The sequence below is a fragment of the Ictalurus furcatus genome, chromosome 8, assembly GCF_023375685.1.
Source record: "Ictalurus furcatus strain D&B chromosome 8, Billie_1.0, whole genome shotgun sequence".
Lineage (NCBI taxonomy): Eukaryota > Metazoa > Chordata > Actinopteri > Siluriformes > Ictaluridae > Ictalurus > Ictalurus furcatus.
In genome coordinates, this window is record NC_071262.1 from 3,609,757 (window position 1) to 3,635,418 (window position 25,662).

General features: G+C 40.0%; 1 protein-coding gene across 2 annotated transcripts; it reads right to left on the reverse strand.

Annotated features, from left to right (window-relative positions):
* Nucleotides 1-83: 83 nt before the first annotated feature.
* zdhhc15b (zinc finger DHHC-type palmitoyltransferase 15b) lies at nt 84-11,374 on the reverse strand. Of its 2 annotated transcripts, XM_053630324.1 has the most exons (12): nt 11,012-11,371; nt 10,575-10,601; nt 10,321-10,415; nt 10,120-10,240; nt 9,765-9,834; nt 9,585-9,617; nt 8,493-8,613; nt 6,936-7,068; nt 5,318-5,444; nt 5,049-5,158; nt 2,784-2,854; nt 84-2,705 (listed from the first exon to the last, which is right to left on the reverse strand). In XM_053630324.1, the coding sequence occupies exons 1-11, from the start codon at nt 11,262-11,264 to the stop codon at nt 2,808-2,810; spliced, it is 1,137 nt and encodes a 378-aa protein (XP_053486299.1). In that variant the 5' UTR covers nt 11,265-11,371; the 3' UTR covers nt 84-2,705; nt 2,784-2,807. The 2 variants fall into 2 exon arrangements, with proteins under 2 accessions (XP_053486299.1, XP_053486298.1); XM_053630323.1 differs by lacking the exons at nt 84-2,705; nt 2,784-2,854 and having other exon boundaries at nt 2,865-5,158; nt 11,012-11,374.
* Nucleotides 11,375-25,662: the final 14,288 nt, after the last annotated feature.

Here is a 25,662-nt window from a genome sequence, read left to right on the forward strand (position 1 = left end):
GGATAAAAGCGTCCGCTAAATGAATAAATGTACGTGGAATTTATTCGATTATTTTCCTTTAAATTATCACCCATCTTCAGGAGTGTAGTAATCTAACCGTTTTTAATGCATAATTTGAATTCGTTAACGTATAATGCATTGTACCAGAAGTGAGCACGAGGATAATGTTTCAAAACGAGGGAAGGTCACATGGGAATATTACATCAACATAAAGACTCTTAAGAAAGGATCGTATGACAAATACAGTTACACATTATGACAGGAAGTGTGTCTTACGCATTTCCGTAATACCAAGAAAAGCCTTAAGTACAAAAAAAAAAAAAAAAAAAAAAGACAGGATGTTGATATGGAATACATTCAGTGTTACCTAGTGAACTGTGGCACTCTTGACTTAAGATTACAGTACAAAATTTATGTGGAGAAATGACAAGAAACACAGGTCAGCTGCAGTGCCACACTGTTTCCTGCGCTCACCGGGTTCAGCTTATGACCCCGATAAGCCGAATCAGCTGTGATTTAAGCAAATTACAGTCCCCTCCGAAACTATCGGAACGGCAAGGCCGATTCACTTGTTTTGCTGTACGTTTGCGTTCGAGATCAAATGTGAGAAGAGAGTTTAGAATTCCAGCTTTTTATTTCCTAGTATTTGTATGTTGATGTGTGACAGGTTGAACGTATGACTGACAGGTGCTCCTTGTTACCCAGGTGTGTCCTGTTAGATTGATTGTTTAAAACAATAAATAGGTTGGTTTTAGCCTTCGGTTGCACCTGTGAAGACTGTTGCGTCTGTCGTTAAAAAAGACGAGCCAACATGAAGATCAGAGAGCTGTCTATGGGAGAAAAGCGAGGAAAATCAAATCAGAGGCGTTGCACAAAGATTGGTCGTAGCCAGTAGAGCAATTTGGAATGTTCTGGGGGGGAAAAAAAGAAAGAAACCATTGGTGTACTGAACAACAGACACAGAATGGGTCGGCCAAGGAAAACAACAACTGCCGTTGACAGAAACAGCGGTCAGTGACATCATCAACAACCTCCGTAGGGCACTGGTGAAGGTATCACAATCCACCGTCGGAGAAGAATTATAGAGCAGATATATGGAGTCCGTACCACAAGATGCATACCACTCATCAGCAGTAAGAATCAGAAAGCCAGATTGGAATTCACAAAGAACTGCAGAGACGAGCCACAAAAGTTTTGGAATCAAGATTAACCTCTACTAAAGGAAAGGATAAAGTGTGGAGAAAGAAAGGAACTGCTCACGATCCAAAACATACAAGCTTGTCTGTGAAACATGGTGGAGGTAGCGTCATGGCTGCTTCTGGAACATGCTCTTTAATCTTTATTGATGATTAAGTCATGATGGTAGCAGCAGAATGAATTCAGAAGTATACAGGAACATGTCTGCCAACTTCCAGAGAAATCCATCCAAATTAATCAGGAGGAACTTCATCATGCAGCACGAAAATGATCCAAAACACACTACCAACTCAACGAAGCAGTTTAACACTGGGCGGGGGGGGGGAAGTGGAAGGATTTAGACTGGCCAAGTCTATCACCAGACCTTCACCCAATTGAGCAGCATTTCACCTTCTGAAGAGGAGACAGACGAGAGAAACCCTCTGAAACAAACAACAACTGAAAGAGGCTGCGGTAAAAGCATCACACTAGATAAAAATCAACAGTTTGGTGATGTCATCGAGTCACAGGCTTGATCCAACTAAATATTACGTGTTATTTACTTTAAAACTGATCTGTTCCTATATTTTTGCTCACCTAAAAAATGAGTGGTCTGATAAAAAAAGGTTCTACGTTTTAGGTTGTTTAACACGTCTAGATGTAAATACAAGGAAATAAAAGCTGAAATTCGAAACTCCTCTCTCATATCCATCTATCCGTCTCAAACCCAAACGTCTGTGGTGTAGAGCACCAAAAATATAATGAATTGGCCTTGCCGTTCCAATAGTTTCGGAGGACCGTATGTGGACTTGGAATGGAGAACATGGAGTCAGACTTCCACAAAAACAGCGTTCATCATTTGTTACACACTATGTTTACGAATTGTAAATAGCAGGCTGCGTTTTAAAGGAATACACATAATCAAAACACGCACATCTGTAATACATCGTTTAAAAAAAAAAACACGGACAATTTAAATATTTAAATAAAGTAGTATTCACTGCACCACAGTGATTTTACAGGAGAGTCCTTACAGTCTTTGATGAATATTTAAGGCTTGGAGAGAGATCACGCTTGCAGGACAATTAGTAGAACTTGTAGAACACAGGGAAAAATGGCAGACGTGGTCTTTCCTGCAGCTTTTGTCAATGCTATGACACCAGCTGCCACCGAGAATGGAGCAAACACGTTAAAAGATGAATCCAAGAGCTGAAACGTAATAGAAGATGAAATGCAAGGTCATTAAAACCCATCGTTATCTTGCACTCAGAAGACAAAGCAAATCCAAGCCCCTGGGAACAGTCTGATTGTCCTTGGTGAATCTCTAAGACGATGGAGGTGCTTGTGTAAGATTTAATAACCCAGATCATACAAGGTAAAACAGAAAAGAAAAGAAAAAGAGGACAAAGCCACTCTCTGAGGCCATGCTTTTCTGAGATCCTCCAGTATTTGGAATGCTGCGTCTTCATCCGAGATTTGGTGTTTCGTCGCCTTTACAGTGCAAGCCTGAAGCAGCTGAAAGTGCTCCTCTGGTAAATATATAACAAGAGTCAGAGCAAATATTTTCCCTCATCCAGACTCAAATAAACAAAAAAGTCTATACGTACCGAGCAGTGTAGTTCAATCGATTACTATTCGATATCCAGTCGGACTGAAGCGTCATTCTCCACTTCACCATCTGTAAATAAAGTACATATAAAGTAACATAGTCTGTTTTCTATTTTTGCCAAACAAAACTAGATAACGATCATCTACGACTGTTACAGATAGAGCAACACAATTAATCCTATTGTATTCATCTTATTCATCTGTTCACTGTTAGTGATACTTGAGATCAGAGCTGTTGCTTTGGACCACCAGGGGGCAGTGCCCTCCTTAACCTTTTGATCTTCTGCTCAAAAAGAAAATTCACGATAATCTTTGTTAAATAGAGGTGTGCAACGATTATTGGCACCCCATGAATTCATATGATATATATATATATATATTTTCAGGAAATTGTTCAACCATGACTTCCTGTTTCACAGGGGTATAAATATGAGGTAACACATAGGCAAAAATCCCTTAGTCATTCATAACAATGGGTAAGACCAAGGAATATAGCTGTGACGTGCGGTAAAAGGTTGTTGAGCTTCACAAAATAGGAAGTGACTATAAGAAAACAGAACACGCAATGAAAATACCCATTTCCATCATCTGGAAACGTTATGAATCAACCTGAAAGAGGACGTGCGTCTATATCGTCTCAACGCACCGTGAGGAGGGCGGTTCGAGTGGCCAAAAAATCTCCAAGGATCACAGCTGGAGAAATGCAGAAGTTAGTTGTGTCTTGGGGTCAGAAAGTCTCCAAAACTACAATCTGAAGTCACCTACAGCACCACAAGTTGTTTGGAAGGGTTTCAAGAAAAAATCCTCTACTCTCATCCAAAAATAAACTCGAGCGTCTTCAGTTTGCAGACACTACTGGAACTTCAAATGGGATCGGGTTCTATGGTCAGATGAAACCAAAATAGAGCTTTTTGGTAATAAACACCAGAGGTGGTTTTGGTACACAGAGAGGTAGTCATATGGAAAAGTACCGCATGCCCACGGTTAAATATGGACGTGGATCTTTAATATTTTGGGGCTGTTTTTCTGCCAGAGGACCTGGACATTTTGTTAGGATACATGGCATCATGGATTCTATCAAATATCAACAGATATTAAATGAAAACCTGACTGCCTCTGCCAGAAAGATTCAAATGGGCCGTGGTTGGATCTTCCAGCAGGACAATGATCCAAAACATACATCAAAATCAACACAAAAATGGTTTACTGACCACAAAATCAAGGTCCTGCCATGACCATCCCAGTCCCCTGACCTGATCCCCATAGAAAACCTGTGGGGTGAACTGAAGAGGAGAGTCCACCAGCGTGGACCTCGAAATTTGAAGGATCTGGAGAGATTCTGTATGGAGGAACGGTCTCAGATCCCTCGCCATGTATTCTCCAACCTCATCAGGCGTTATTGGAGAAGACTCAGAGCTGTTATCTTGGCAAAGTGAGGTAGCACAAAGTATTGACTTAAAGGGTGCCAATAATTGTTGCACACCTATAGTTAAAAAAGATCATTTTCTTTGTGGATAAACCTGTGTTGTGTTTGCAATTGTTTGAGATCCATGACAGCAGAGTATTTTTGTGATTTCTTTTGAACAAAAGATTAAACAATAAAGACCATTTTTCACACCCTTCTCTGCTCATATTTACCAAGGGTGCCAATATTATATTTCGTTGTTTTAGTCCATTTGTCTGGGTTTTTTTTTTGCTCCCACATGTTTATAATTCAAACGGATAAAGTTAGTGGCTAACTACAGTTACCTAGCTAGTATCTAGAGTAAGAAGTGTTGGGCTAATAAACGTTAAGGTGCTAGCTCAGCAGTCTGTCGACTTTAAAGATGTTCACAGCTCAGAACTAGAGCGACTCAACCGCAGACAGTGAAGAAAGGATTTCCCTTATTTCAAAACCTTTACCATGCTAAGTAGTCTAAATAGCCATTGTCAGGAATGTGGTTAGTGTTGCAACGTGCAAATCCAAAAACACGGGGGGAAAAAAAGTCAGCTGATCTGCACACAGACTGAAGCGAAGGGCCAATGGATAAAATAAACGGCAAGTATTTGTGATTTCATCACCTATTATTAAGCAGAGAGAGAGAAATGAGATGACGGCTCCAAACACATTTGCCATGATTTATTTAGAGCAGATATATAAAATGTGCCTAATTTGGGCATTCTTTCAAATGCAATTGATTAAACAATCACAGCGATTTAATCACACTTAAATCACCTGGAATGGGGCAGAGGTTGTTCTTTCAGTTCCATTATCTTGTCCTTACCTGTGCCGTCCTCATCTGACCCATCTTCCCTCCATCTCCTCTCGCTGGCCAGTAAAGGGTTTTGACATTCGCTCAGAGTCCGCAGAGGGAAATAGTGGCCGTCACCTTGGCTAAAGACCACAAGGGACACTGATTACATATACACACAGCATTCTGAAAGCCATGATAAGATCATTATACAATTCGTTTTAATACCATTCCACCAGTTATATTTTATACACACACACACACACACACACACACAACGTAAGGTACTGTACTTTACTAACCTGGTGAAGATCGGGAAAAACCAGAGCTTTTTGTCTTCCCCAAAGACCTGCAGAAGGTTCTTGCGCAAACCAACGTTAAAGCCGTTCCTGTCGGGACCATTTTGGAACACGGGTGCAGAGAAAGCCTCTGGAAAACAGTGAGCGTGCGACACAAAGAAAAGATGAAGCTTTTTTGGTTTTTAGTTTATGTGCTGTGTTATCTGTCTATCTACACTATATGGCCACAAGTTTGTGGACACCTGACCATCAGACCCATGTGTGCTTGTTGATTGTCCAATTCCAGATTTAGTCTTCCTTTGCTGTTATAATAACCTCCACTGTTCTGGGAAGGCTTTCGCTAGATTTTGGAGCGTGGCTGTGGGGATTTGCTCGTTCATCCAGCAGAGCATTAGTGAGTGAGCATTGATGTTGGGCGAGGAGGTCTGGGGTGCAGTCAGAGTTCCAGTTCATACCGAAGGTGCTCAGTGGGGTTGAGGTCAGGGCTCTGTGCAGGACGCTCCAGTTCTTCCAGTCCAACATTAGCAAATCATGTCTTTATGGAGCTCGCTTTGTGCTATATATTCCATCCATCCATCATTATGGAATTTAATCGAAATACCATATCGAAATTGTATTTACAAACATTCGTGATACAATTGCAGTCGAAATGAATGAACTATGACTACGTTTACATGGACAGCAGTAATCTAATTATTGACCTTACTCTGATTAAGATAATAATGTGATTAAGGTGTTTACATGAGTCGCTTTTAGAATACTCCCGTCATGTTCCCGTTTTACATGTTTTAGAACATAATTAAATTAACCGCCCTCGTCATTACGTTGCCGCGCCACGCCGTCCGACGTCCCTCCAGAATTTCACGTATCAACATAGAGTTCGTCTTCGTTATGGTACCGTATACAGTTTTGGGTGTTTTTATTTAATTTTTTAACGAACGCTTTAAGTGCAGTTAATTATTTGTCATGCTGTACGTGCTAATAGACAACTGCTTGAAGCCGTGGGCTGCGTCCCAAATCGCGTACTTACCGTCTATATAGTAGCCGAGATACATGTATTTTTCCCCATGACAGGCCTGTAGTAGGTAAATATGAGGTTTGGGACGCAGCCGAACTCTCTTCTTCGCCGTAAAACTGCCGTGTGTGATCGTGTCCTGTCGCAAAATGCGGTGAAAACTCTCACACGACGTTCATAATGTGATTAAGGTGTTTACATGTCACTACTACACGTCCATAATGCGACTAAAACAGGAGTACTCCACCTGTCTTAATTAGATTAGAGCTTAATTTGATTATGACCTTAATTAGATTAAGGTCATTAAAAATTGCTGTTTACATGGTAGTTTCTTAATCAAAGTATGACCTTAATCGGGTTAAGAGTGGATTATTGTTGTCCATGTAAACGCAGCTTATGTTAATCAAATAAGTTCGAATAATGTTTGTTAGACCTGAAGACAAGTTTTTGATTGCATGCACGTTAATAGCTCGTTTTATTAGATGCGATTATTCAGACTGTCTGAGCTGCCACTAGTGCTTTCGGCTTATGCAGTTGCCATATAAACAGTATAGCGTTACTTAAACTAAACTAAACAGTGCCAAGAACACAGAAGAGCCATCATACCCAGTGTGGATCTGTTCTTAGCCACCAACCAGCAGTGGTATCCCAAGAGGAACATGAGGCTCACAAAGAACATGACAGCCACAAACAGAAGGAAAAGGACATGGAACTTAGCATGGCTGTTTGGAAGCTCGCCCTGAAAACACACAAAGGAAATGTTAAATTCACTCCTTTGTCTGAGGGGGAGAAAAAAAAACAAAAAACACGTTTCACCATGAAAGGAATAAAACACGATGGGGCATGCTGTTATAGGAAAACAATCAACGTCAGGGTGGTGTGATGCAGCCTGTTGCCACAACTTGCCAATTATTCCCTTGTTTTATTTATTAAAGAATGACAAGTCATACCTTTATCCGTTTAGCGTTACGTTTAATATTGTTGAACAAAAGACGTTAGTTCCTGTAATCACGTAGAACAGCTATAAACAGTATAAATTACCCTCACCAGCCCCTGTTTTTCGCTCTCTCTTGAAGATGACACATTCAGTACATATACACAGACAGCAATAATCTAATTATCGACCTTATTCTGAATAAGACAATATTCTGATTAAGGTGTTTATATGAGTTGCTTTTAAATATATTCATTTCGTGTTCCCGTTTTACATGTTGTAGAACGTAGATCGATTAACGGCACACGTCAATACGCCACGCCGTCCGACGTCCCCTCCAGAATTTCACGTATTGACATACAGTTGGTCTTCGTTATGGTATTTTACGGAAGCTTCAAGTGCGGTTAATTATGTGTCACGCTATGCGTGCAAACAGACGACTGATTGGACCGTGGGCTGCGTCCCAAACCGCGTACTTACCTACCGTAGAGTAGCTCAGATACATGTATTTCACCTACTATATAGTAGGCGATTACGCGGTTTGGGACGCAGCCGTGCTCTCGTTTGCCGTCAAACGGTTGAGCGCTGCCGCGTGTGTCCGTGTCCTGTCGCAGAACACGCTGAAAACTCCCACACGACGTGAATAGTGTGATTAAGGTGTGTACATGTCTGTAATGCGATTAAAACAGGAATACTCCACACGTCTTAATTCGATTTGTGTTTACTTCGAGTACGACTTTAGTCGGATTAAGGTCATCGATAATCGCTGTTTACGTGCTAGTTTCTTAATCAGAGTACCGACTTAATATCGCGATATTGTTGTCCGTGTAAACATACTGAATGATACGATGCTACAAAGCCCTGTGTCCAAAAGGCTTTCTTTCCCCTCCATGGTAGAAAACTTCACGTTACAGCTTAAGTTACAAAGTGCTGACACTGGAGACTCCTTCCAAAAGTGCTAAATAAATCTCACTGTATCAACAATTACAAACTTTTTTTTTTTTTTTAAATCCTTGTTTTAATCATTAGAATGAGCCCATTGATATAAGCCTGTTGTTTGTATTACTGTCAGAGCTCCTGTTTTGGAAAATTAGGCAACAGTTTCTGACTATAATCAGATTTGGGAACTTAACAGTGCCGTGTTTCATATTTGACTTGGCCAGCAAGCGGAGGTGTTAAAACAAAGGTCTTGTTTGTTTTCAAAAGGCACACTTTATGAGGACACTCACCACCCAGAACTTGAGGAAATACTGGAACACGGTTGATGCGATGACGACACAGTAGAGCATGGAGTAAGACAGAAAGAGAAGGAAGAACTTGTAGTTTGAGAAACCGACGCAGTTGTTCACCCTGCGTGAGAAAACAAATCAGACAGAGACCGTGGTTATTTATTTGGGTTCCATTAATAATTTATGACATTAAAGGAATACTCATAATTTGATCAATCTAAACTCTATTGTATACCAAAGTGTATTATTCAGCTTACAGACTAGCAATTTGCCCATTTTTGATTGGCTAAGGAACTACAATTTTTACATCATAGTACGTTTAATGTTGCGACGTGGCCACAAAACAAGTTACAACCCCAGTTCCAAAAAAGTTGGGACGCTGTGTAAAACGTAAATAAAAAAACCGGGGTGGCTAGGAAAAAGCCCGTCCAGTCCAAAAACAATGCGAGCACGACTTGGGTTTGCAAAAATCGCATCTAAACAAAAGTTCTGGAACAATTCCTTTTGGACTGATGAGACCAAGGTGTAGATGTTTGGGCATCGTGCACAGCGCCATGTTTGGGAAAAACCATACGGTGTATAACCACAAACACTTCATAGCAACTGTCAAGCATGGTGGTGGAGGGGTGATGATTTGGGCTTTGAGATACTGTTGTTGGATCCTAAGAGAGCTGTGCATCAACGAATACCCTCAAACATCAATGAACTAAACTGAAGCCATGAAGAGTGAGTCACAATTTCTCCAAAATGACGCGAGAGACGGATAAACTCCTACAGAAAACATTTACTTCAAGTTATTGTTGCTAAAGGTGGATCTACATGTTACTGAACTGACACTGTTATTTGTTCCCACCTGGTTGAATGTTGGTTTAGTTTTTTTTCGGGGGGGGGGGGGGGGGGTTGCTTAATATTGAAATCTATTCTGTTTTTGTTTGGGGTATTTTAGGTCACCTGAGGTCATTTGTATACAGAAGTTGGTGAGGACCACACAATTGTTATTTAGTTCCTGATAAGCTAAAAGCACAGAACTGAAGGAGGAGGGTGTACTTTCTCTCCTCCCCCCTCACCTTGGACAGTGATTCTTTAACTCACCATGGACAGTGATGATCCATTTTCAGGACACACCTAGAACAAGAACATTTAAAAATGCTGTAAACATAAAAACCGAGCTTGTGTCTGACAAACAAACACCTTCGAATTATTACAGGAGTCTCACGTACGGTGATCCGGTCATAATGATCAAACGGTACAAAACAGAAAGGTAAAACTTACGTTTCACAAACTGAACAGTGGTGACAGCGGTCTGGCTTTATTAGTTGACAGTGATCACAAAACCTGGTAGCTAAACATACACAAACGGAGTGTCTGAATGGAGTTCCATGCTTCAGTATGTATTTACTGCCTTCTCATACAGCAAGCACAGTATATACTGCTGTAACTAACACAAATAGACCATTATGTCCAGATGTCATGTAGAGACAATTCAAGAGAGTTTAACAGCAGAAAGAAAGGGCCAGCTATGAAAGACCCTTTATATTATCTAGTTCGTAGTATAAATATATTACTGTACAGATATATACTGTAGCAAACTCTTCTGACAAAATACATACAATTTAAGGACGTCTACCTCCTGACTGAGCTCGGGTGAAGATGGGAAGCTTGTTCGCTATGTCAAGCAAGATCTGCTTCTGAACGTCCGGCCTCTCCTCCATCTCGTACCTCTCTTTGTCCGTGTAGGAGAGGTGGAACTGTCGCAAAAGAAGAGCACCCGTTTAGCACTTGACCAGTTTGGTAAACCATACGAATCAAACACGTCTACGCCACGTACCTTTTTAGACGGCGTGGCGGCTGGAGTGAAGATAGCCTTCCAGTAGGTCCAGCAGAACATCACGAAGCATACGTGGAAGACCAAAAGGTAAGCAGCTGCAGAGAAACCCAGATCGTATTCCATCGTTACGACGAGAGCAGGCACGTTCTCGATCGTTATACTCGTATAACTCGGACCCAAACAAGCGCAATATTCTGGAAATTTCTTGAATCAAAACCGAGACAACGCTGAGCAAGACATGTAGAGGGACTTACCCTTCTCCAAGGTATTGTGGAGAGTAACTGCATAAAACATAAATAAGGACTCCAAGTCAATTCACCTTGCTTGATAATAAACAAGGATGGTAAATAATGAATAAATAGAAGAATGAAAAGTTTTGTTGGTATGCTGTTTGTTCATATTATCAAACCCATTCATCTGGTTTAACTACAAAAACCTAATAACGTTAGCTTAGATAACTTCTGATAAAAACATATAGTAAATATAAATGAAACAGAATTTAATTTTGATTAAAAATATATATATGTGTGTATACGTAAGACCTTAATGATGAGACGAGGTCGAAAATCACTTCCTTGCTGTTAATGTAAATGTCAACACAGCTACAGTCGACCGAGAACTGTATACCAAGCTAGGCAAGGTTAGCTCGCTAAACTAGAAGGAAGAAAGAAAGAAAAACAACAATACTTACAAAAGCAAAGTTCAAACACGTAGGCATAATAAGACCACAGGACCACGGCTGAAATAATGACAACGGGTATCCAGGAAAATATTCTCTGACAGCATCTCAGTCCCCTCGACAGAGCCATAGTCAAACCAATCCAGCATACATCATGTTCTCTGCTATCTACTGCTAATCCTAACCCGGAAGTTCTACTGCTAATCCTAACCGGAAGTAGTTCTGCGCTCCATTGATTGAGACTGTGGCGAACAAACAGAAACATATTTATTTTAATATGTTTTATAGTCAGTCTAGAGAGCAGACCGCTATATAAAATGATATAAAAAATAACGGATTGTACATGCTAGGTGGTATACTATTTAAAAAATAAACAGATAAACTAATAAACAGGAAACAAAGTTCGACAGTAAACATTCAGCTGAACCCCTCTGGTCAAAACAGTCATATATATATATATATATAAATATATATATTATATATATATATATACACACACATATACATATATGTATACACACACATATACATATATGTATATATACATATATACATATATATATATATATATACATATATACATATATATATATATATATACATATATACATATATACATATATACATATACATATATACATATATACATATACATATATACATATACATATATACATATACATATATACATATATACATATACATATATATATATATACATATATACATATACACATATATACATATATATATATATATACATATATATATATATATACATATATATATATATATACATACATACATATATATATATACACACACACACATATAGGTTTTGTTTGTATGCTGTTTGTTCATATTATCTAACCCATTCATCTGGTTTAACTGCAAAAACCTAATAACGTAATAAAAACATAGTAAATACAAATGAAACAGAATCTAATTTGCTTTACAGTTAACATATATTTTTATACTTATTTTCTTCGTTATTTAACATGGCTAAAAAATATATGAGAGGTATTTCTAGAGGTATTATATTGTACTTATATATAATCATATATGATTAGTATCCACGGTCATTTAAAATACATCATAGACCTGAAATAAGATAAGATACACACACAACAATATTTTATTCTTGATTTAGTGGCATGCTACAGTGGTTCTGAGTACCACAGTGTAATTTACTTTCTAACATCATCTTATTTTTAACCTCTCATTATTTATCTAGCCTAATAAATAAAATACCCAATAAGAACGCACTGTTTTGAGCCATCACATATGCGTTACACATTTCAACCAGTAGGTGTCAGTACATGTCTACTGATAAAACAATGGATTCACACAAGCCCTAACTGAAAATTCATGAACTACTGTAAATAACTGGGCTCAAATGAAAAACCTCATAACTTAAGTCATAGACATTCACATCTTTTTTTTTTTCGTTCTTTCCTTTTCTTTAAACTAAATTGTATTTGATCAAATGTCATAGAGTTTGGTCTGTTCAAGTTAAGACAACAAAGAGTACAGCTCTAGGACACGGCAATAATTATTTCATAATTAATTTAATAATCATTGATTATTAATAATGATTTCTATTATTAAGTTCACGAGTGAGAGAGTGAGAGGACCACAATAAGCATACTACTCTTAAAGGACATTTATAAGAGAGCTCGACGGATAGGTGGATGGATAGATGTAGCTAAAACAGTTGATAGCAAATTTTTTTCCGGCTTGTTTGTTGTTACAGGGGACAAAGTTTTTATTTTATTTCCTGTAGATAAATTGTAAACCAGTATGTGTTAATGAAATATGAATGAAACTATTTGATAGAAATATGATATTACTTGTAGATAACCAAATATTTATTCAAAGTGCAGAAAGGATTTTACGTCCAGAGCATATTACCATGAATTTATTCAAGTTCCTGCAGAACTAGGCTAAAGTCTCTGTTTTTCACAACTCCACACGTTTCATGCTACTGTACATTTCTTTTGGCAAGCCAATTAAGGCTTTGTGCACATTAGAGGTCATTTTAGAGCTTATTTCAGATTTTAATTCTCTATATCAGAATTTAAGTTTACATACACCAAGTTGACTGTCTCTTAACAGTCTGGAAGATTCCAGAAATTGATGCGATTATTTTTAAAAGCTTCTGACTGACCAATTGTCATAATTAAGAGTTACTTGGGAGTTCGCCATTAGCTGTCAAAGGGCCTACCTTTAGAGCCAGTACCTGTTTGCCCTTGATGCCATGGAAAGTCCCAATTCAAATTCAGTCAAGACCTCACGGGAAACAAATCGTGGACTTCCACAAGTCCAATTCCTCTATAGGAGCAATTTCCAAACAACTGAAGATACCACAAGCATCTGAGCCACCAATTGTATGCAAATCTAAAAAAAATATTGGGACCACACAGACACGGCATCATTCAGGAAAGATACAGAAAGTAATTCCCAGGGATGAAAGGTTCAAATGAACCCAAAGACAACAACAAAGGAACTGGTGAAGGAGTTGCGGGTGTCAGGTATCAAAATATGTACATCCACCATTAAGAGGGTCCTACATCACCATGGATTGAAAGGCTGTCATGCAATGAAGAAGCTCTTACTCCAAGACTGGCATAAAAAACCAGACCACCAGCCTTTTTGGAGCAGTGTTCTCTGATCATATGAACCAAAAAAATTTGGGCCAAAATGATTAGTGCTATGTATGGAGGAAATAGGATGAGGCTTTTAATCCTAAGAACACCATCCCAGCTGTGAAGTATGGGGGTGGCAGCATCATGTTATGGAGGTGTTTTGCTGGAAAAGGGGCTGCTGCACTTCAGAAAGTAGATGGCATCAAGAGAAAGAAGGATTATCAGGAAATACTGAAAGAACATCTCAAAACATCTCAGTGTCAGAGTGGCCATCACAAAGCCCTGACCTGAATCCCGTCGACAATCTGTGGACTGAAAATGTGTTCCTTGAGCAAGGAGGCCAACAAACATGACTGAGTTACAGCAGTTCTACCATCTCAATCCACCTGAGGAGAATGCTGAGGCAAAATGATCATTCTGATCACGAGGAACCCAGTTAAAATCTCCCTTAGGGCACCTAAAAGGCTAGAGCTGACCTCTAACCTTTGAAAGTTTGGTATAGATTGATCTACAGATTTAGAACAAATCGAATGCCAAGTCATTTGTACTATTCTGCATGTTTACTAGTATGAGCTCTTTGTATTTTTAATCTATAGTGTGCATACACAAGTGCCTAATGTAAACATTTCTCGAAGCATTTCAAAATAATTTCTAGCTTTATATTGCTAGAGAGTTCCTTTGTATTATATGTGACTGAATTTTTGAAATCTGTCTGCCTTACTGGAGTTTCTGAAACATCTAAAGTCATAAACATCATAAAGGACTGCAATGTTAAGCCCAAAAAGACGCAGCCCACTCTTCTGTTGGCAGATATCTGTCAAACAAGTTGCCCTCCACTAAAGACCCACAAAGCTGTCCAAAACTTAAGCCGGTCTAGTGTAGAGGGTTTGCCATAAGAGATAAGGACACCTTATTTGCTGTTGACTCCCTCCTTCGTGCATTTTTAAGGATTACTGTAGTTTCTTTGGTAGTGGTATCGGTTCTAAATCTTTCCATAAACTCCAGATTGTTCCAAATAAATTCTCACAAATCCTCCGTCTCAGCACCGTATCACACTAGAACGTTCACCAACTTCCCATAAAGTCCATAAAATTGCCCTTATTTTTGGTGTTCTTCTCCCCTACAAACCTACCTGCACCCTCACATCCTCCACTGAGTGATAAATTGGGATAAAAAAGGGAAAATCCAACATTTCTACTAAGGTGTCGGGCCACCACGAGACACAAGAACAGCTTCAATGCGTCCTTGCACAGATCCTACAAGTCTCGAGAACTGTACTGGAGAGATGAACACAGTTCTTCAAAAAGACAGTCCTGGAATCAGTGTATTGGTGTCTTGATGATGACAGTGGCGAGCATAGTTGAGGTCCAAAATCTCTTATAGGTGTATCATTTTTATCTTCATCAAACCATTCCGTGAGCCCTCATTCCCAGTAGATGGAGCGTTGGTTTCCTGAAAGAGACTGAACGTCAAGATAGACATGTTTCTTCAAAGGTAAAGGTGTATAGATCAACTTTATATTGATTTGCAGTGACTTTTGCTTCCTACGGTGCCCTGTTTTTTTGTTTGTTTGTTTTTACTTGAATTTTAATATATGTCTTTGATCTATGGCATGCTGTAGATGTGGGAATGATATTGTACATAAACTCTTGTGCAGACCTGTGATACATACAGGGCAAACAATCTATGGGGAGTTCTCATACGTATCCAAACAGAGTGCTCATACGTATCCATCCGATGTTGGTTTGGGCCTCTTACAATTCATCGAGGTAAACAAATACTACATCTTACAGGAAATAAACGATTCAACAAAGTAGTCTGTGGGAATTGAGGTCTTCCACCAGAGAACAACAAAGAGGCTAGTATTTAAGATGTTCTGTCCCTTCAACCGCAAAGAGCTCCATTATGAATAAGGCTGGAACTTTGATGCACAAGTGATGCAGGGATTCCGTTAGCTGCTGGGGCTATGGAAGACCAGAATCTCCCCCTTGCATCTCAAGGTAATCCCAAAAGACTGATGGGATCGTGAAACCCTTATGCTGGCCACCCAGCTAGCCATCTTCACCACAGATTGGGATTTCCACACCTCTATAAACCTGGTATTTGATTGTCAGCCAGAGGTATCTGGAGCCCCAAGGGTAGATCATCTGTGAGAGGCCGACTCCAGGAAAAAGACGAATCGTGGCCGAAGTGCGCCTATACAAATCAGTGCTTTGGAACACAGTATGAATCTGTCGAGGGAAGGTTAGGAAGTAATCCTGGAGGTAGAAGTGCAGGCTATGGCTCGATTAGGGATGCATTGATACAGATACTGGTATCAAGTAATGATCTGATACCATGCTTATTTACTTATACTCATAAAACATGCCAACATACTGAACAAATACCGATTTCCAATATCGTGATATTACGTAATCTAAGTCTAGTGTATGTTATTGTACTAATGAACAGACGACATGAAATCTGGACGTAGTTCATCAGTTTACACGTTACTCAATTCTGTATCAGTATTGGTATTGATATAGATATTGACAAGTATCAGAAATGTATACTAAAATGGTATCCCTAATTGCGAGGGCGCATGCAAGACATTACAGCAGCTTTAGGATGTTGTGTACCAGGACTAAGATCTGTGACTAGTACGCATGAGTGAATAGCAGCGTAATGACACAATCAGACCTAGCTCGCTCCCATCTTCCTAGCTATCTATTAGCTACGTTCTTTAACAATGTTATCCGACTGTTAACAGGAGGAAAGAAGGCCTGTCCATCAACACATCAGCCATAATAGTAACTGAGTCGTGATCAAAACATTTATCCAGTTAAGCACAAACAGCTCATGACGGCAAGTCTGGGCAAATCTTTAAGTGAGAGTGATCATACCTTGCACTAATGGAAGAAACCCACATTCAGCAGGGGTGTCATGTATTTTGTGGAGAAAAATGTGCGAGGGACAAGATTGACATAGCAGATTTGCGGCCAATTTTCTCACAGTCTTAATTCTTCCTTCATACCGCCCTAGCATTATTCTTGTCGTTAAGGCGCCTCTTATGGAACGCTCGGTGGAGGATGAAGCCTCCGTCTGTTTCTGTGATTCTCTAAAGAGACATATTGCCTATGATACACAACATATGAGGCTGCAAATTAGTGTGGTTGATGTATATGACTCAGTAAGTGTTTGTGTGTATTTGAGAGGGAAGAACAGCATGAGTGAACGTGTGTCTATTTTTAATTACATTCCCAGATTCCAAGCTGTCTGCTTGAGTGGCTCTCTTGTCGTGGTGCCTTGGCAAGAGTTTACGTCCATGACTAGTGTTTTTTGAATCACACAGAATAGAGTGTAATAGCATTCCCATCTCATTCCCTGCATGCTCGAATGTCTGGATGGAGAATTCATCATCCATGCCACTTTTTGAAGTGAAGATGGAATACATATTGGAAAATTCGTATTCACCGATCTGCGCAGGTGATTAAGAAATGTCTTGTATATGTTTATAGTCATTCCTGTCAAGTTCTCCCTTTATACAGGGGTTTGACATGAATATACTAATTACTGACAGGCTGATTAAAACAAATTCATTAGATCTGAAGAGAACAAAACAGCTTGAAGTAACTTTCTGGCAGCATCTGCAACATAATTTCCTATAATCTCTATAGTTTCTATAATGTAGGATGATTCCTAGCATTATTTTCTGCTCTATTAAAATTGGGAATTTTGCTCTAACTTCAATACGTTATATAAAAAATTATGGTTCTACCATTGGTCCCTTTGGGGACTCAACTTAAAATGGGTTTCCTTTCTTTATTATGGGGATCTCTTTCTTTATACCCCATCTCTGCTTATATTATCCTTAACAGCAGAATAAACAATGGCCGGGTGGGGAGAAATTAAAGGCATCTCATCCAACATGTGTGAAAATAAATCTACTCCATGGGTGGAGTGAGTGTCTTCGACAATCACGGAAATTTTTAACGCCCGTGCCACAACATTAGACAATGTCCATGAAAATAAAGGCAGTAAATTAACGCTGTCCGAGTCGGAGGTTACGTTTGCGCCCTGGTATTTGTAGGATTACTGGAAATGATGCCGAACACAGCAAATCCTCTGATTGTCTACAGTCAATACAAACTACGCGTAGTACCGAAATCATGGATCTGCATATCTGAATTTGGTGAACCTGTTTATTAACTAATTCGCTGAATGAGGCATGTTTGGTCAGGGAAATCATCAAACTGTACTGGACTTGGGACCTCCAGGACCACTGTCAGGCTTCCCTGAACTAGAATGGGATTTAAATAGGATTAAATTCGATATTAGTGGTGCAATCCTGCAATCTAATTATATTTTCAATAATCACAGAAAAATAATGGGTCATATTGGCTTTTAGAAAGTTTCACAATGTCAGTTCACTTCGTGCAGGCTTTGAGCGGTCTAACTAAACCAGGCTTGTTAATATACAAGATTCGGTCACCTTAAATATTTTTCATCAGCGTATGTTTATAGGACCACTACAAAGATCAAAGAACATCATTCACACTTGACTGAAATCTTTTCGCAGATGGAAACTCTGATTACACCTCTGTGTCTAAAGTTAGCCTCATCGTCGGAATCCAAAACACCAACTGGAAAATATGACCTAAAAATAAGCTCTCGTTTGCCAGGAAACAGCCAGAACAAAAGAGGAATCCAGTCCTTTACAGTGGTTTCATCGCTCGCTGATCAGGTTTCCACAAATACGGTCGGTAGCGCAAATACGTGTCACTCTGTTGAATGACAAGGAAGTAAGACAACAATAGCGGCTATAGCTCAGCCAAGCTGGTGTTAAGACAAGACTGTGCAGTCGTGTCTTGGAAATCAGAGGAAAGACAGCTGGGAACCCCATCATGCTGGAGGTTTACAGACTGTTTGCACTTCATTGTCTGCTGATCTCCGGTCTCACCAGTGTGCTTTACCTGTGTTCGGCTCCTTTTTTCTTTCTTTACCGTGTCTTTTCCACAATGTTGACGTTTCCAAGGTGACCCGAGCACCATCACTCATCTCTCAAGTGTTGTGGCACGGATGTGGTCGAGGAAGTGACGCACAGTCTTAGTGAATGGATTCTGTTATCCAGAACCTTTTAAAAGGCTCAAAAAAACATCCACTGACACTCTTTAGACCTACTTTGGCTTGTAGATAATCGATAGACTGTTTTGTTTTGTTTTGAAGCTGTTTGAACCGTGTGTTTCGATTTTCCATGTTTTGGCCTTTCTTTTGACTTTTTCCTTATACTTTTGCCCAGTACAGGGTGCGACTGCAGCAGAGCAGAGGGCCAGCAATTCTGACACCTGCAGCCTTCTGAAGGGATTTCGAAAGCCATCTGTGACCCACCTGGCTATTGAATCAGCAACCCTCCATGTCTCGGGCTCGGGTCCCAAACCACGAAACCACATCTGGGCCTCATCTGATCATCTGAATCACTGACACTTGTCCACACCCTTATTCCCATGGTACAGCACATTCCAACATATTGCTGTACAAAGAGAGTCTATAAACACAGACACCCAGAACACATGGATTATGATATAGTGCTTGTCTTTTACCATAATTTGTCAGTACAGGAATACAGACAAAGTAGCAAAGTAGATTTATATTACAGATAGGTCGAAGCATCTACTCTCATCATTCTCAGAGCCTGTTATTTGACAAAGTTCCTGTGGGGAATTGTGAGGTAGAGTGTAACAAAACTCATTAGCACTTGATAATCCAACTAATGTGACGCAATGATAAGGCCTAGTGGAAAAAGAATTGCATTCTGGTCACCAGGGGCAGTTGCTTCCCAAGCCAGGCCTATGACTGGTGCATTTTTGTTCAAGTGCATCAGGTCTGCTCTCTGATTGATGATCAGTGTTTGGCATATTGAGCTATAAAGGTGGATTTATTGTGTCTTCTGGTGTAAAACTTTACTAGGAAAGACAATGGCATTGAAAAGCTTGTGACAGGAGCGTCACTATATATATATATATATATATATATATATATATATATATATATATATATATCTGAAGACATTCTGAACATTCTACCAGGCTGCTGGATGAGGCATATAGAACACAGCAATCAGTGCATAACTCAACAGAAAAATTTGTCTCAAGCTGTTCTTGGGAATTGCTTTGCTCTGCATGAACCAGCAGTCACACAGAGAGTGTCTCAATTATAAACCACAATATTGTTCTCCAGTCTGTTGGAAGAACTGTTTTGAGGAAAGAGAGACTGAGTCAACTCAGGAGAAAGACTGAGCTCACGCTAATGTAGCGTTCAGAGAGTCTGGGCAAGAGTATTCAAATGTGTCAAATGCTAGTACGGCTTACGCCAATTTATGGCTGCTCCCTTTTTGAACCCAGCACAAGTAAATGCCCTCCAAAGTGAAAATGTTCATCAATAAAAAACCCAAGCCCAACACATAAGGGGTCTATTTAAAAAAATATAAATCTACATTTGAAAGAATAGGTAATCCTCTGTTGCACGTTTCCAGCCACTTTTTTTTTTTTCCTTTGACAGCTGGCTATCGGTCTTATCAGCGGTGACCACAAAACAGTAGAGGAAGATTTGTTTTAGAGGAAGATGCCCGGTCTGTAGCCCTGCACTTGAATGCGGTTGGAAGTAGAAGAGGGTAAACAACAGATACGTTTCTACTGGCACCGTGCAAATCAAGCTTGGTGCAGAGCTATTGACAAGAAGTGGGCATGGGAGGAGGATTTGGAGCTGAAAAACCAGGCAAAGTTCTGCAGTCCAGGTCTCACCAGCCAGCAAGCTGTGAAGGAAAAGCCAGCCAAAGGTGGCCACACTAAAGTGTTGTAAACCACATGAAAAAATGATGGCCTCGGCATTTAAGCCACTTTCCTGGACTGTTAATGTATTTTCGTGTGCTGGGTTAGCAAAATAAATGGGCCACGCTGTGGTGTTTAGCTTTCTGTGGAATTTGACAGATGCAGTAGTAGCCACAGGCGTGCCGGATGGTAGTCAAAGCATTCAATGGCTGACCTCACACACCCCTTCAAAGAGGGTGTAATGGACCCAACACCCAATACATACACAGGCAAACCAAGCTCTTCAAAGCGTGCCATGAAAACGGAAAGTACTATTTCCTTCCTTTTTTTTTTTTTTTAAAAAAAACATGACTCAGGAATATCAGGTAAAAATATTATATCTTTCGTCCGCTTTGTCCGTAAACCTATCTATATACGTTGTGTGGTTGGAAGTTTTGGTCACTTTCTGTAGGACTGGTTTGCCATGTAGGCGCGTACAGTAGCGCAGCAGTTAGCATTGCTACCTCACAGCTTCAGGGTCCTGGGTTTGATGCCAAGCTCAGGTTACGGTTTGTGTGCTGTCTGCAGGCCATAAACACACTAATAGGCTGAATGAGTGTGAAGGAGTGTGTGTAATATTGTATACCTACCCGTGCTCGGTATTCCTGATCTGATCCTGATAGGCTCTGGATCCACTGTGAACATGATAAAGGCTGTTGCTAAAGCTATGACGTCTTGGATCTTTTGATGATGAACATTCTGTAAGTAATAAAAACGTCCCTCGGCACAACAGTATTTGTTTCACTTATTATTATTGTTACCACAGACAGCAGTTTGCTCACAGGATCAGATTACACCAGCAGTTTTTGATGCCTCATTAAAAGGTCCCTGCATCTTCTCAAAGCTCATAGATGGTCTCAAAAGCCAGACCCCTTTCATTTGCTCTAATTATAGGTTAGAATAGTGTGCAGTGTTTACATACTGGGACTTCAACGTGATGTAGTATGGCATCCAGTAACGACACACTACCATTTCAGACACACTAATCTTTCAGCATGAGATTTAGGATAGTACACAGTATGGCACAACATCTGCTCTTAGAGTGTTTGTATCTCATTAGCTGATTAATGACAACAGCGCAAAAGGCTAATTATAGAATCATGTTGCAGCCTGTATGCAACCTAGCTGGATGTATGCCTTACTACTGGCCATTGTTAATCCAATGTTTCAGAACAGATTCCTGCTCCTTGCCACCCTTTTTACGACCTTAGCATGATCAATTATAAGCCCAAATAACTGTCAGTGGGGTGCTTGTTTTTTTTCTGGACGGGGTTACAGTTGCTGATTCTCACCACTTGCTAATGGTACTTTTCCTTAGAAATATGACCCCTACTAACCAGAGAGGCTGAAGGCTAGCACATGCCACCATATCTTTTTGAATGCTACATTGTAGGGCAGCTTAACACACTTGGAGAAAAGCACTATTGTTCTGCACAAATGAGCTCACAGACACCCATAACTGCCTAGCAGAAAAAGTAATCCCAATCCTCCCACCTAGAGAGTAGGACCAATTTCAAGTAGCCCTCACTACAGAACCAAAAGTCCAGATACCAACCTGATCCAGCTCGTCCTACCTGGGCAGAGTTAAACCAAATGTCCAGGGTGTGAAAACAGCTCAGTGTGTTTCAGGATGGATGTGTGCTCTTGAAAAGTGTGTTGTTCCATAACCCATTCGAGCATCTAATGGGTTAGGGGTATAGGTGGAGTTCGATCAGGTCCAGCTCTACCCCCTGGATTTTTGGTTCTACAGCAAGGACTATCTATCTCGCCAATTTAATCTGCAGTCAGATTTATGGATCTCCCCCTTGCTAAAGTGAATACGTTTCTGTCGCACCACTTGGATACCTCTTGCCTGATTCTAACATGCTTTCAATCAACATTATTGGACATAATCCCATGCTTAATCCTCATATCATTTATTACAATGTATGAAGTAAAGATGGCTCTAGGATGACAAACACGAAGGTGAAATGAAATATTATGGTTAGTTGAATTATTCGAGTCAATATTAGATTATGGTCAAAATTCTTGACCATAATCAAATGTCAGATAGTGCAGTTGCGAATAACTCTTTGTATAACACAATGAACAATTGGGCCACGAGATAGGGATTCATTGTAGAGCAATGTCAATGTTGTGTAACAATCAGAAATGACATTTCACATTGTGTTTGACATATTAGTTCATTTATCTTATGTCAAGATGACACACGAGGAATGTTAGGAAAATATTGATTATTTAGATAGTGATGTGGCTTTCACTATGACAACAGAGGTGGGATTAGTTCAGGGATTAGTTCAGTCCTCTGATAAAGGGCAGGCAAAATATTGTTTATACCTGCAGGTACAGGTGAAGCTTGCATTCTGACATCTCTATCTCTATATAGATCCTTTTCATCTAAAACTGAGTTGGAGATTATTGTGCCAGTGGCATGTTTAAATAGTGTGCTTTTAAATACAAATAAAAGTGAAAACACGAGCTTTGGCAGTGACAAGAACTTTTTGCTGCACTGTATTTTCCACACAGATGTAATAGCCAAGAAAAATAGTGCGTAAACAGCTCCACTTCAAAGATGGCAAGGCACGGTGCGATCTTGTGCAAACGCCCTCGGCCAAAGCAGACAGCGCAGACTCTGGGCTCTGCACAGCTGCTCGTGCTGCATTTGCATAAGAACTTTCCAGTTGAGGTAGTTTCTTTCAAATTTCTCAGCCTCTCCCATTTTACAAGGTCCTTTAAAGTTTCCAGACAGAATTATTAAAGAGAAAGAAAGAAAGAAAGAAAAGAAAAAAACAAGGTGGCTAAGGTCTCATAAGGGCCTGATAAAAGTGCCAGTGATCAGGACCACAGTTCCATGCTATTGTCTCACTGAATGACTCGCCAGTCACCCCCGTGTCTGGCACGGTGTTCAGAGATGAATTCCGATGGGCACGAGTTCACCAGGCTGCCATGTCACTTTGGGCAAGGCGCACTCGTTCTCTCATAAAAGCGCATGCTGCTTGTTAAAGGCCTTTTATGTTTAGGTTCCTGCCGCCTCGCTCTAGATCTGTCATGTTAAAAAAATGCCTCCCCTCCTCTGCTAGCGTCACCCCTCAGTGTAACAGAGTAAGTATTGGCTTGCTGAGAGAATAGAGCTGAAATGCTTCTGTGTGAAAGAGACTTGTTTTTGTAATGATGATCGGTAATGATGCAATATAATTAAGAGTCTTGGGGTCGATAACCGTGGCCCAAATACAATTCAAAGGTGCTATAATTCATCCAAACCACTAGAATAACAATTTAAAGACACCCCAGTCCACGACAGCCCAAAAGAGAGCGAGTCTACTGAAAAATACCGAAAGCCGGCTCAAATAATACCAAAAGGAAGGATGACTACGCCTGTTTGGGATCTGATAAACCTCCATATCACTCGCTTTCCAAAGTCAATGTTGTGTCATGTTTGTAACAAAGTGGAGCAGGAAAGACTGTCATTCAAGGAGCACACCCATTAACACAGTTGAATCTCACGTTCTCTCATCCTTCTCAGTAAGGGTGAAGTCAGTACGTTCTCTTAGTATGAACGATTTTTATACCTTTATAACTACTCTCAGTACTGCTTAGTGAGTCGTGTTGTCGTTTTGGCAGGCTGGTCGTCTGGTACGAAGCGGCAAAAAGGTGTTCTCCTGCTGAACTTGGTACGTGGAAAGCTGAGGCCATCATGCACTTGTCCTTTTGGCTCCTAATATAAGGCAGAACTAATTATCATGAGAGTTCTGTGGGTGATTAATGATATTGATTCAATTTTCCAATCCATGTTTTTCGGCCTGTTCTCAAACGTTTTCATCAGTATTGTCACGGCCAATTAGAATGATTGTTCACTGCTGACATCAAAGGCTGACTTGGCGAACGGGAATGAATCTTGTATTTGAACTTGCATACTTGGAAGGACTGAAAAACAAGTTTGATGCCTTATTACCTCCTTTTATATGTAATCAGAGAGGATGCGAGGAAAATGCGAGCTATTCAAACAATGTCCTCACATCAGAATCGTGTAAGTGAGAACATGGATGAAAGCTCGTCGCGAACAGTCACAACGAGGAAGTTAGAGCTCAGGAATGATCTAATGAAAGAGGATGTCAGTATGTAAAAAAAAAAAAAAAAAAAAGTGTGCATAGATACCAGGCCGGTAAAAAAGGTCAGAGCTTTATCCCTGTAAAACTGATAACACAAACCCAGACGGAAATGGAAAATAGATCTGACAAAACACTGCGTGCTTAGTGTGACAAAATAAAACAGCATCCTACCTAAAATATCAGATATGCAAAGTGTTGAGGTCAGTAGTAATGCATATCTGCTGGCAATACATTTTGATTCTGCAAAGGGAAAAAGCAGTTAGAGCTGCTATTCAGTCTACTGTTGTCTGTGTATCTGATGCCTATGGAGAGACAGGACTGTAGAATACAGCATTTTAGATTTTTTGTTTTTATTTAAAGTGACGGTGGAAAATACCGAGTGGTTCTGTTTGTTACTAAATTGGGTATGAAAGTGTTCTTAATGGTACGAATGTTAAATTAATGTCTGATGGTAAAACCCAGCATTTGGATTGGCTAGGCCATCTTGAGTTGTCTTTATTGAAATTAGATTAAATTCTCCTCTAATATGTCCTGGTACATTACTCCATTCATGTTTCCTTCAGTGGCATGTAATGACCCAGTACATTTACAGAAATACATCCCCATATCACTTCACTCTGGTGGTCTTGGGATCACACGCAACCCTTCTTTTGGCCAATTATTGCCAAAGATTGCCAAAGAAAGCCATTTTTTGTTTCATCTGACCAGAGTATGTTGTTCCAAAAGAGTTCTGATTTGTTTAAATGCTTTTAGATGCACTGTGCTTTTGTTTCTGCAGCGGGGTTTTGTATGGGGTTGATTTTGGACTGTAATTAGAGATGATTGTGGTGCTGTTGATTGCTTATTGTTCGTTTTCAAACTGCAAGCATACAGTAGGTTAATAGGTTGAGCCATCCATCCATTTTGAGTACCGCTTATCGTACACAAGGTCACAGGGAGCCTGGAGTCTATCCCAGGGGACTCGGGGCACGAGGTGCCAACCCATAACAGGGCACAATCGCACACACTCACATTCACACAGCATGGACAATTTGGAAATAGATAGAGTTTTTATTCATCATGTA

Coding starts and splice junctions, on each gene's coding strand:
- zdhhc15b (XM_053630323.1), bottom strand. CDS start 11,264: ATGTTTCTGTTTGTTCGCCACAGTCTCAATCAATGGAGCGCAGAACTA. Junction 9,835..10,119: donor CACCCGAGCTCAGTCAGGAG/GTAGACGTCCTT, acceptor GTGTATGTTTAG/CTACCAGGTTTTGTGATCAC. Junction 5,159..5,317: donor TTTTTCCCGATCTTCACCAG/GTTAGTAAAGTA, acceptor TGTGGTCTTTAG/CCAAGGTGACGGCCACTATT.